This window comes from Lepidochelys kempii, chromosome 2, assembly GCF_965140285.1.
Source record: "Lepidochelys kempii isolate rLepKem1 chromosome 2, rLepKem1.hap1, whole genome shotgun sequence".
In the NCBI taxonomy this organism is placed as follows: domain Eukaryota; kingdom Metazoa; phylum Chordata; order Testudines; family Cheloniidae; genus Lepidochelys; species Lepidochelys kempii.
Genome location: NC_136381.1, coordinates 180,279,711 through 180,292,763, shown reverse-complemented (window position 1 = coordinate 180,292,763; position 13,053 = coordinate 180,279,711). Strand labels below are relative to the sequence as shown.

The 13,053-nt window shown below is 47.1% G+C and overlaps 1 protein-coding gene across 1 annotated transcript in view; it reads right to left on the bottom strand.

Moving 5' to 3' along the window:
* The window catches only part of LOC144930174 (uncharacterized), an 8,204-nt gene extending 3,186 nt beyond the window's left edge, over nt 1–5,018 (bottom strand). The window contains exons 1-2 of the mRNA XM_078851328.1: nt 4,616–5,018; nt 15–1,699 (exon numbers count right to left, since the gene is read on the bottom strand). Coding sequence (XP_078707454.1) covers nt 15–1,166 — 1,152 coding nt within the window. The 5' untranslated portion in view covers nt 1,167–1,699; nt 4,616–5,018. The remainder of the gene's footprint in view (nt 1–14; nt 1,700–4,615) is intronic.
* Nucleotides 5,019–13,053: the final 8,035 nt, after the last annotated feature.

Here is a 13,053-nt window from a genome sequence, read left to right as displayed (position 1 = left end):
GCAGTATAGGCAACCTCTGCTCCGGCTCGGGCATGGGCCTCAGCCTGTACCACCTTTTCATAGATTTCATAACTGCTATCATTTACATATACACAACATCGGGGCCCGACGAGGGCACAAACCCCTCCTTGGGATGCCAAGAGATAGTCCAAAGCCAGTCTGTTTTGGAGGGAAAACGTCCTGAGCTGCTGTACCTCTTTATTTAATGTTTTTACTGCTGATCCTAAATCACTAACCGAGTCCTCTAACTCTAAGGCAACTTTCTCAAGTACCATTTGCAGCCTTACAGTATAGCGGCCTATGCATGCCATGGCTGGCCCGGAAAACAGTGGCGCTATTCCCAGTACAGAGCACCCTACAAGCTTCTCGGTTGTGAGGGAATTCTTCATATTGCCCTCCAATGCTGTAGTCAGTCGCCACATGGTCTTTTCTCCTGACTCAACAGAAGAGTCTCGGGCATTTCTAATCTTTCCTTTGGGCAGTGTGGCAGTTATGGAAAGATGAGGAACTCCATGAGCTATATAACAGCTATCTATCCAGTTGGCTGGCAGCACCTTGTAAGCCTTTCGGCCACATACAAAATAGTGACCTTGTAGGGCCCAGTAAGGACTGTTTCTTAAGGGGATTCCTGGGATACTTAAGGCTGCTTTGGCTGCTTTTCCAAACAGTTCATATGCCCCTAAGGGGGCATCCCATCCTCCTGATTGGGTACAAGTGGGGGCGTTTCTAATTGTGCCTTTCAAATTACACTCGCCATAGGGACCACTACAAACCCACCATTGGCTTGCTAAATTGAAGATATTAACTGGATGGCAAGTTATATTTCCAAACCCCTCTTTTGTGGTAAGAGTATTTGTAAGAGTTTCCCTAAAAGGGGAGGAACCATTACACCCACACTGTTGGCCTCCCCTTTCGGTCTTTATCCAATGCCCATCAGCCCACTGTGTAATAACACAGGAGCTCTTTCCCACAGGAAGCCCATAGTGATCAGATTGGTTTCGGGTAAAACATAACGTTCCCTCAGTGAGTATTGCAATTGAATATTCCTGGTCCTGATAGGTGGCTTGCTGTAAAGAGGTCTTGTTCCAGAACGGCGAGTCCGTTCTTTCCTGCTCTTTGGTGGAGGCTAATTCTGCTAGGGTCAAGGGCAGCATGTCAAGGGGCATTCCCGTTTTGGGGGACAGTGGAGTTGGAGCACATACCTAGCAATCAGTCTGGTTTGTTAAAATAGCAACGTGGTGCGCAAGCGAAACAAAGGAGTTATGCTCCCGATATGCACAGTTTGGAAATACTAACACAGAGAATAACAATGTTACCCAATTAATTATCACCAGAGTCTTCCCAACCCAGGGTCTCCAGTACCTGGGTGGGCCCATTTTAGCATTAAGGTGCCCGCTATTTGTGTCTTTTAAACAGTCGCTTTAGCCCGAGATCGTCACTAGATGAGGAGTCAGCAGGTTGGACGGCCCACTGTTCTGCTGACGAGGGGGCGGGTACTGCCTTCAGACGAGAGTGATGGATGCAGTTCTTGTGTCCCTCGATCTTTGCCACTGTATGGGAGATCAGCAGGACGGTATAGGGTCCTTTCCACTTTTCCTGGAGAGGCTCCTCTTTCCAGGTGCGAACAAGCACAGAGTCACTGGGCTGTAAGGAGTGGACGGGAGAGTCCAAGGGGAGAGGCTGGGAATCCTTGGTATACCTGTGAAGAGACAAAAGAACAGCAGACAGGGGACACATATACTGTGACAAAAAAACATTACCCAACTCCCATTCCCCTGACAGAACCAGGGTGCCATTCATAGGCCATGCCCTTCCAAACATAATTTCAAAGGGACTAAGCCCTAATCTACCCTTAGGGAGAATGCGGATACAGAGTAGGATGAGGGGCAAAGCATCAGGCCATCACAGTGAGGCTTCTTGGCACACTTTTGAGAGATGCCGTTTAAGGGTCTGATTGGTACGCTCCACTACACCACTGGCTTGCGGTCTCCAGGGCGTATGGAGTTTCCAGGGGATCTGTGAGGCATGTGAGATGCTTTGAATGATTTTTGACGTGAAGTGTGTCCCGTTGTCAGATTCCATCCACAGGGGGAGTCCAAAGCGAGGAATGATCTCCTTAACAAACTTGAGGGCCACTGTTCTGGCAGTGCAATTACGGCATGGGAAGGCTCTGGCCATCCGCTGAACCGATCCACTATGACAAGGAGATATTTGAACCCTTGGGTTCGGGGAAACTCAGTAAAGTCTATTTGCCACACTTGTCCGGGGCCCAGAGTGGGTTCTAGGGCAGCTGGTGGCACAGGATGTCCCGGTCGGGGGTTATTCTTTTGGCAGACTAAGCAGTTCGCTTGTACCTGGGCAGCCAGGAGTCGGAGTCCCGAAGTGATAAAGTATTTTCCCATTAGCTGGATAAGTGCTTCCCTGCCAGCATGAGTGGTTTGATGTAGTTTCTGCAGCACTGGCCGGATCAGGCCCTTTGGTAAGAGGACCTTCCCTTCTGGGGAATGGAGCCATCCCTCCTTTTCCCGGAGACTGAGTTTGTCAGTTAGCTGTCTCTCCTCCCCAGAGTACTGAGGGGTTGGAAGCTCCCCTACTGATGGGATAAGGGCATGCATATGGGCGTTCTCAGCCTGAGGGGATGGCAGGGTGGCAGCATGCTTAGCCTCTCGATCTGCCTGGGCGTTACCTCTGGCCACATCTTGATCCTCCCTTTGATGGGCTTTACAGTGTACCACCGCCACTTCTGAGGGAAGTTGTACGGCTTCTAGGAGCCGGAGGATTTGGGTCCCGTACTTGACTGGGGAGCCTTGGGCTGTCAGCATTCCCCTTTGCTTCCATAGGCCAGCATGAGCATGCAGCACACCAAAAGCATACTTTGAATCAGTAAAAATGTTGACCCGCTTTCCTTTTGACAGTTCAAGTGCACGGGCCAGGGCTATTAGTTTGGCAAGCTGGGCAGAGGTCCCAGCAGGCAAACCTTCAGCTTCCACAATGTCATGGAGGGTCACAACAGCATAACCCGCCCTCCTTTGCCCATCTGTTACAGTACTGCTACCATCAGTGCACCACTCATAATCTGCATTTGGGAGGGGTACATCCTTTAAATCCGGACGGCTGGAGTACTGGACATCTATGATCTCTAAACAGTCATGTTTTTGTTCCTCTGTTTCTGGCAAGAGGGTGGCTGGGTTAAGGGAGGGGCAAGGCTGTAAGCTGACTTCAGAGTTCTCTAACAGTTTAGCCTGGTACCGAGCAATCCGAGCCTGGGTGAGCCAAAGCCCTCCCTTTGCTTCCAATAAGGCTCGGACCATATGGGGAGTATAGGTTTGCATAACCCCTCCCACTGTTAGCTTCTCAGCTTCCTCAAGCACTAGGGCAGTAGCTGTGACCGCCCGTAAGCATGCCAACCAACCCTTTGCAACCTGATCCAGTTGCTTAGAAAAATAAGCCATGGGACGTCTCCATGCTCCTTACAGCTGTGTGAGCACTCCTAGGGCCACCCCCCTTCGTTCATGTACATACAACTGAAACGGCTTAGAGAGATCCGGCAGGCCCAGTGCCGGGGCTTCCATCAATTTTCTTTTAAGGATTTTAAATGCCCTGTCAGCCTCTGGGGTCCAATAAAAGGGGTCATGATCTGCTCCTTTTACACAGTCGTACAGGGGTTTAGCCCACAGTCCAAATTCTGGGATCCATATCCTGCAAAAGCCTGCCATACCCAGAAATGCCCTGAGCTGCTTACGATTGCTTGGGGTAGGAACTTGACAGATAGCTTCCTTTCCTTTTTTTTTTTTTCGCTTGAACGCTGACGCTCTCCTTGCCTTAGCTGTAACCTGATTCCTTTACCTCAGACAACAGAGTTATTAGGACGATATTACAGTCGTCTCAATCCGGCTTGTGACTACTGAGGCACCCCTCAAAGACTGATATAAACCTGCTTGGGTTCGTTGAGAATTCCCCAGCCTGTGTTTTAAAAGTTGCTAAGACTATTGGATTGAATGGCACATGGGTGTAAACTTGCATAGTGGTAGCCTGATGTCCCTCTGCCCCTGGGCAAGCCACAACAGTCTCGGTAAGCAAAGGATAGAGTCCCACCGAGGGGGCAATCTCTGTAACCTGAGGCATCCTACCCTTATAAGGTGCGGGTGTGGGGGCCAAAGGGGACACCGGCTCTGCCATTACAGTGCGGGTGGGGGTCTGGGGACTAACATTAGCTACTACCGAACCGTCGGAGTCAGATTACAGTGCTGTAAAATATCTGGTCGAGTACATAAAGTCAGAAACAAATGCGCATACATATGTTCATTCCATTTCCTTGTTCTCTGACAGAACAGCAGTAACTGAAGGATCGTGTTGTAATTAATTGACCCTCCTGGTGGCCACCACTCCTGGCCCTCTAGTTGATATTGAGGCCAGTCAACTGTACAGAATCGTTTTAATTGTCTCTTAGTCATTGGATCCGCACCAAATACCTTCCAGTTTGCTAGAATGCATTCTAGGGGCGTACACCGTGCCCTAACCCCCGAGCTCTGTCCCTGTCCCATACCTACAGGGTAACTCTGGGCGTCCCCAGGTTCCAACAGACCATACAATCTGGATTTCAAAAGGTTCCTACCTTATCCAAGGGACCGGTTCTTCACCGTCGTCCACAACTGCTCCTCCCCTATGTCCAAGGGACCGGTTCTTCACCGTCGTCCACCACAACTGCTTCTCCACTATATGAGTGCGTTGCACCATTGTGCCCTCCGGGGTCGATCAAATCGCATCTCCTCCGAGGCCCCGGTGAACTCACCGGTGCGCACTGGGTGTCGGTTCTCGCCACAATCCTCGACCTCCAGGAGGGGTCCGGGAAAGGCTCAATTGCAGCCTCGTCAGCCCACCCAGTGCCGAGAGGCTAACCAACAGCTGGAGTTGGTTCACTACCCGGTGTGCTACACCCAATAATCACAATGGGGTGGAGAAGCAGAAAAGTTTATTTGCAGCTGCAAAAAGGTACAGGGAGAATAAAATCTCAAATCCTGCACACAGAGCAGGAAGTTACACAGGCTTTTATACATCCTTTTTCCCAGCATACTTATGCAATAGCAAGCTGCCCCAAGTATCCATATAGCCAACCAATCCAGTTCCCAGCTAGTGCCCTTGTTCTCTGTATCGTTTCTTAAACCATACATAAAGCTGCTTTATTCAGCATTGTTCTTCCATATCTGCCCTGTTTGGCCTTGCTTAGTTTCAGGCAGTCTGACTCTGCAGCATATTGTTGCAGATTCTCAGCATAACTGCTGTGTGTGCCTCCAGGCGGGGGGGCCAAGGACACTTGGGCCCAGTACGCAGAGCTGCTGCGAGTGCCTCCAGGCGGGAGGGGAGGCCAAGGACACTTGGGCCTAGTGCAAGGGGGCTTCCTCGACACTCGTGGTCTTCCATCCCCTCAAGTTACCCAGTGGCCATGCCCCAGTGTCCCCAACAGAAGTAATCACTAACAATACAGCATGTATTATGCTTGAACATAAAGGGCCTGCTTCTCATTTTACACCATTCAAACAGTGGAAAGGGGCCTTACTGCAACAGAGAAGTCAGGCCATGAAGATTTAGTAATCTGGGTCAGATCCTCAACTGGTGTAAATTAGTGTAGTCTATTGGAGTCAATGAAGTAATACTGATTTATACCAACTGAGTATCTGACCCAGATGCCCAAAGAGTGATTCTGTAACCTACTACCTATTTGCATTTGTTTTATTTGGCATTTTATTAAGGCACTTCCCTGTTAGTTACAAGTTTAAAATAATGTAACTTTCTAACCCCTGCATTATAACACAGCTGGAGTTGTGTAGTATAGCTTTGCTAAAATAATCACATTCTGTTTGCTGCTCCGTATGTTGCTGATGGAAATGTAAACTTTCCCTCCAATAAACTAGGTGGTATGTAACACTTGGGGTTTTTTTTAATGTCCAAAGAAAAATATAGATATATACTGTAGCAAAATCTTGGCCATTAGTTGAGTGAGCATGACTGAATTTCAGCGAGGTGTACCCAAATCTTCCGTACCTATCTAGGGCTTGAAACTAGACACCAGTTAGGGCTCGTAAAAATCAGATTTTCTGCACCAAATTCCAGGGTATCAACATATGTTTTAATCCAAAATCCGAATAAAAAGTTAAATATCAAAATTTTTAGCAGAATGGAAATTTCAGAAGAATTTCAGTGTAGAAATTTTGAAACATGGTAATGTAATCCAGCCAAGGAGCGCAGCCCATAAGGAATGATGGGGGCATGATGCAACCAGTTCCCATGAGGCACCTTAGCCAGATGCTGTTCAGTGTCTAACTGGTTTGAAACAAAATGTTTCGTTACAGTTCAACAAACCAAAATGTTTTAATTCAGATTGCTTGAGTCCAACAGCAAACATTTTGTTTTTATTTTCGTACATGGAAAATCTATTTTTTTAGCAAAATTTCAACATTCCCATGGAAAATTTTGATTGTGCAGAAGTTGCATTTTCTATTGAAAATCAGAGAAAATTTCCACCAGCTCTAATACCAACCAAAGCAATATTACATAGGCTTGTTAAGGGCTGGGCTGAGTGTGGCTCTGCATCTCTGTTCTCACAGAATCCTAGAGATAAGTGACCAGTAGCTCATCTAGTCTGTCCTCCTGTATATCACAGACCATCAACTGCAACCTCCAACAACAAAAATTAAACTATTTCTCCTATGCCCTCACCATTTTCTGTAGAATTTATGCACTCGCTTAAAACAAAGTTTACTCCCCATAACCTTGTGGATATAGCATTATCTGAGTCTGCAGATATTCAAAGGTATGGACTGCTCCCATTAAGCATAGTGGCACATTAACCCTGAAGCCTAATGAAAACAATTGAAAATGTCAACGTTGTTGCACAATTTTCATAAAAAACAGTCAGCTATGTGGGTTTATGTGCTGATCTTGAGAATACCATGACTATTTCCCCCATCCGTACTCTGATCCCTGGATACACAAACATTCTAGAACCACCCAATGCAGAAGACAAGGCAGAGTGGCCTAACCGCATAGAGCACTCAACTGGGACTGAAGAGACTTGGGTTCTATTTGCATCTCTACGATTGGCCTGCTGGGTGACCTCGGGCAAATCACTTCTCATCCCTGTGCCTCAGTTTCTCCATCTCTAAAATGGAGATAATGATACTAACCTCCTATGTAAAGTGCTTTGAGATCTACTGCTGAAAAAGAGCTAGGGATTTTTTTTTATTACTATTATCTGATCCCTGAACATCTCTATAGTCATTACCCATTACCGAAATTACTAGGACTATGTAATCCAAAAAACCTTTAATGTCACTGCTTAGTGTCTCATTGTATAATACCACAGAACTACATTACATCCTGTGTGCTAACTTACTGTGAAACAACGGATGTAATAATGTAAGATGGTATCTAAATGGTGAAAGCTTTGCATGCTTGCTTTCAAATCCAGTATTCTATATTCTAACAAACAACAACTGCATTAGAAACCTGCAAAAGGCTCCTTACGGGCAAAACCCACTCGTAACAAACCCATATAAGTAAGGAAATCCAAAGCTGAGCCACACCTCTTAACACACATGCATTATTACACTTTCTATTGTCACTGACAGACTCTGAATCTCCACCCTCCAGCGAGAGGGTGCACATAACACACTGACATAGCCCAGGCTCTATTGCAAAACCTCATATTTCTGTACACACACTGGATATGACACATTTACTATGCTCCACGTAATAGTGGCATGGGGCAGGGGAGGATGCCTTGCTTTTCTGTTGGCCTCCCTTGCTTTTTGATAGTATTGTTGTCATTCCTTCCCCGTGGCCTGACATTGCTGCTTGTTGCTGCCCCAGCTTTGGCAGCTCCTTTGAAACATCTGCAAAAATGTTTTTATTTCTGTGGAATTCCACGCTGGGCTGCTCCTTCTCACCAAGCCAAGGAAAGCCAGGACTAGGCAGCAGCACAAGGCTTCCTTGCAGCTTTATAGGATGCCATATCCTGTGACCTCACAAAGGGGGTGTAGCAGGAGGAGAGGCATGTCCAGAACATCCTGGGCATTTTAAAGGAGGTGGGGGGTAGGTTTACGGTCAATGTGACCTCTATGCAGCAGAGTTCAACATTGTGACCAGAGCAGTCCCTGTCATGGGGCATTGGGGAACTGTTGCTGGTGCACAGTTTTACTGGTACAGGTGATAGACAGGTACTGTACCTGTGGAATGGTGCTGCTAGAGGGATTAAATCATTCAGGAGGTGGTTTAACTTGACTGACAGAAAGTCAGGTTTTACTGACAGGACTCAAAACTGAGTATGGACTCACACAAGGACGTGCAGAAATAAGGCAAGTTTTACTGGTAAAACTTTTTAGCATAGACCAGGCCTGAGGCACTGCACATATAACTGCACACAACATGGGCTAATCACAGTGAGGTCATGTTACAGGTCTTTGTGTGGTAGTGTGAGCTACCTTCACTCTTTTCAGCTGATCAAGCAGCAGAGACAGAACAGGAAGAAGGGAAGAGTGTCAACTCCCACAGAGCAGAACTGAGAGCTTCACCCCTGAGGTGGCCTCTGTTTGACAAAAACCTTCATCGTTGCCAGAAAGGCAGAGGGGGTGGAGAAGCTACATACACGGGACATACATGTGGGAGTGAGACACCCAACGCAAGAGAAATTGGAGGGATGACTTTAATAATGATGGAGGTGGAGGTAGAGGAGAAGGATGTGTGGGGGGATAAATGCGGGTCCATGCCGCGAGGCAGCACAAAAGACGGAGCTCATGAAAACCTTCTCAAAGCCCTTCCTACAAATGCCCTCCCAGATCCCAAGAAATAATCTCTCAGGCAGTCTCAGTTTGGAAAGCCAGGTGTGGCTCTTCAGAGTGTCAGCCCGTGATCCATCGAGAGGGCACCAACTATAAGTGTTTGGGCAGCAGTAGATCTTAGAGCTCTGATCTCCTCTCTCTAACCCCAGCAAAGTCCTTTGTCTGGAGGAGGATGAAGAGTGGGCAGCTGCTAATTAAGAAGCTAAGAGGACTGTAGCTCCAAGGTCCACTACTGTCCAAGCAGCCTCAACCAGCCACATATCCGTGGATTGCTGGTTGAGATTCTCACTTCTCACTGTAGCTTCCCCAGCCAGTGAAGCATGGTTAAGGCTAAGATTTTGTCACAGGTATTTTTAGTAAAAGTCATGGACAAGTCGCAGGCAATAAACAAAAATTCACAGCCCGTGACCTGTCCATGAATTTTACTATATAAATACCCCTGACTAAAACTTAGCAGCACCTGGGGCCACTGGCACTGCTGTTAGGACACCAGGCAGTGGGGGCCAGAGGGCCAACAGCTAGCCCCTGCACTGGCCACAGGGGCTGACTGCCCCCAGCCATCCCTGCTCCGAGGCACTGGGGACCGCTGCTCAAGTGCTCCCTGGGGCTGCCCCGGGACTGCTGCTCAGGTACTCAGGCAGCTGGCCCCAAGGCAGCCCCTGGGACGGCTGCTCGGCACTCCTCAGGGCTGCCCCTGGAACCGCTGTCCTGGGGCCAGCTGCTCTGGGACTGCTGCTTGGGTGTTTCCCTGGGCCAGCTGCCCAAGCAGCGACCAAGTGGCTGGCCCTGGGCCAGCCCCTGGGACCACTGCTCAGGTGCTCCCTGGAGCCAGTCACCCTGGGACTACCTAAGCAGCGGCCGGTGCGGCTGGCCCCGGGGCCACTCCAGCAGCGCTTGGTGCGGCTGGCTGCAGGGTGCCCGAGAAGCTGGCCCTAGGGATCGGACGCACTGGCCGTTGCAGCTGCGAAAGTCACGGAGGTCGCGGAAAGTCATGGAATCTGTGACATCCGCAACTTCTGTGACAGAATCACAGCCTTAATTGTGGTTTGCTGGCTTCTCTCACTGCTCTATCTCTCTCACACACACACGCCTCAATCGCTTCAGCATTGGGGAATGTATAATTTACGGAATTTTCTGTAACAATGTATAAATGATACTTTTATATTTTTGATGATTGTAACTATATCAAAATTATATGGATTGAGGGCTTCAACATGCAAACTGCTACTCACATGGGTAGACCTCATTCACATGAGAAACCCTGTTGACTTCAGAGTAAATATGTCCTTTTGGCATAATGTGCATAATGGCTTTAAAGCAAAACATTATTTTGTACAGCATTTTTTCCCCTGAAACAGCACAAAGGATTCTGAGATATAGAACACAAAGGATTCTGGGATATGGATCACAAAGGATTCTGGGACATAAAGATCACAGAATAAAAGACCAGGTGTCTTGGGAGCCACAGAAGGAAAAAGAGTATTGTTCAGATTTTAAATCTGATAATCCATTGTGGCATACAAAGGGCATATGATAGAAAACATTACGCTGACTGAATACCAGTTGCTACGGAAACCCATAGCATGCCGATTTTAAAAGTTCTCCAGAGGAAAAAGAAAAGCCAGTTGGGTAGTAAGGTTGGATCCTTTGCTTCGAGTGGAAATGAAATCCAAGGGTCATCTGAGGAATGGACAGAAGGGGTTAGTACTGTAGTTAGCTTAGAGGCTCCCTGGGAGTGAAGACTAATAGGTCAAGCTTCAGAAGTCTGACTGATGAATGGGGTAGGAGAAGCATCTCTAAAATTTCTAGACTGAGAATGAGTGACAAAGAATCTTATTATAAGATTTTATTATGGTTCTTCTTGCAATTTTTTCTTGCTGTTTTCAAGCCTCGTTTGATTTCTCCTTCAGTTTTCTAGCATAATTTAAAGGAACTTGCGGTTTACTCTAAATGGTGCTGAATGCCGTTACACCAAAGGGCAGGGCCGGATTAACTTTTTGTGGGTCCGGCACCAAACATATTTGTGGGCCCCCCTGGGGAATGAAGGGGTCGGGGCAAGAGCACAGCGGGCAGGGTGGATTTGATTTAAATCATGAGTTAAATCACGAGTCAGGAAGACTCGATTTAATCATGGTTTTCTACATAAAAGTGAGTTCTTGTTGGTTGTTATAACCTTAATACATATTCTTCAAAACTCAGAGATAGATGTAGGTTTCATTTTTAGAAGGTACACACTATACTTTTTTAAACAGTGATTTATTTTGAAAACTTTTCAGATGAGTTTTACAGCTATATCAGAAAATTAATGATTGTTTGGTTATTTCATTTACCAAAGATAATTGAAGCAGATATTTATGAAGTCATTGGGAGGTGAACTATCTCCAATTGAACAGGTTAATCATTAATATTTGGAGGATTTTTTTGCCATGCTGTATTAGGAGAACATCACCAGACAGACATTTAAATTGTTTTATTTAACTAATACAACAACGTTAAGTATTCTGGATTTTTTTCTTCAACAGCAAACATAATATTTTAACAAAAAAGCACATGTCCCTCGCTTCTCACATTTATCTCCAGACTTCTTTTCCTTGTCCAGATCTGCCCCCAACAATCTTCTATTCATTGAACTTTTTGAAACTTTTCACTTTTAGAGAGAGATAAAGGATTGACTCTGTGAACACAAATTTGCAGAGGGACAATAGAGTTGAGGTCTGTTATTTCTCACCTCTATATATTATTTATTTATTTATTTAAAAACAGTTTTGCTGTTAACAAGCATGTTACCGCTAGAGACACAAACCCACAGTCTGAGAACTGCAAAATTAAGCATCCCTGATGGTGTCTTCTAGACTGAGCACTGCGTCCCATTGGGTAGATAGAAAGATTAACCTAAATAATCTATACAGAAGCCCGTGGAACCCCATAAAATTGGGTCTCTAATCCATGAACTATTAGAACTCATTTACAAAACTTTTCTTAAACATTACATCAATATATTGTCTCATACTATAGAATTAGAATTTATAATCCCTATTCCATGATAAGATATAATGTATCTTAATTAAAACTATCTTTAGATAGGTTTTTCCCCCTCACAAATCCAATTTAAGTTAAAAAAATCCGATTTTTTTATTTTTTAAAAAAAATCATTGATTTTTATCCACCCTGACAGCAGGGTATGGGGGGATGTGACGAAGCGGGACTGTTCTTCATGTTTCCTCTGAATAGTGTGGGGGTGCCTCAGTTTCCCCTAGGCAGTTCTTAAGTATGTAGGGGGTGGGATAAGGGTGTATGATTGTTGCAGAGCCCTAGAGGGCAGGTGTGTGCAGGGGTCTGGACACAGAGAATGGCCAACACCCTGTTTCCTGGCAACTGATGGCCTGGCCCTTCCCCCCTGCAAGGTGAGAGCTAAAGGGTTGGAGAACAAAGGAATCAGGTGACCTCCTGGCCTGGGAAAGGGACAAAGCCCAGAGGAGGAGGGGCTGGAGGGAGTTTCAGTTTGGGGCTGGCTGGGATATGGAGTGAAGTGCAGACGTGGTTGTCTGGCTCCCTGCCCCCCAAAATGGACCCAGCTGAGGGGTCTCGTTCTCTGCACCTGCAAGCTCTGTTTTAGACCATGTTCCTGTCGTCTAATAAACCTCTGTTTTACTGGCTGGCTGAGAGTCACGTCTGACTGCGAAGTTGGGGTGCAGGACCCTCTGGCTTCCCCAGGAGCCCCACCTGAGCGGACTTGCTGTGGGAAGTGCACGGAGGGGCAGAAGATGCTGAATGCTCCAAGGTCAGACCCAGGAAGGTGGAAGCTGTGTGAGCTTTGTGTCCTGAAGACAGGCTGCTCACAGAAAGGAGACTTCCCCAGAGTCCTGACTGGCTTCATAGGGAGCAGTTCCAGAGCATCGCCCAGGGACTCCGTGACAGAGGGGGCGAAGGATTGGTCCCCAGCTGGAGCGAGGCAGGGGCCAGGGGCAAGATAAGCACATTAGGGAATGGGGGGAGGATTAGTCCCTGTTGACTGGAGCAAGGCAGGGGCCTGGGGCAAAAGCACAGTGGGGCGGGAGCTAGGGTTGGTCCCTGGAGCAAGGGAGGGGCTGGGGGTAAACTTCAAGCGCAGCAGGGCTGGGGAGGGGGTAAACAGGATCCCCCCCCTGTCCCTGCCCACATAGAGCAGGTACCTACCTTCTCCCTGGTTTTAGCCCATTCTCTTCATCTCTCTCTG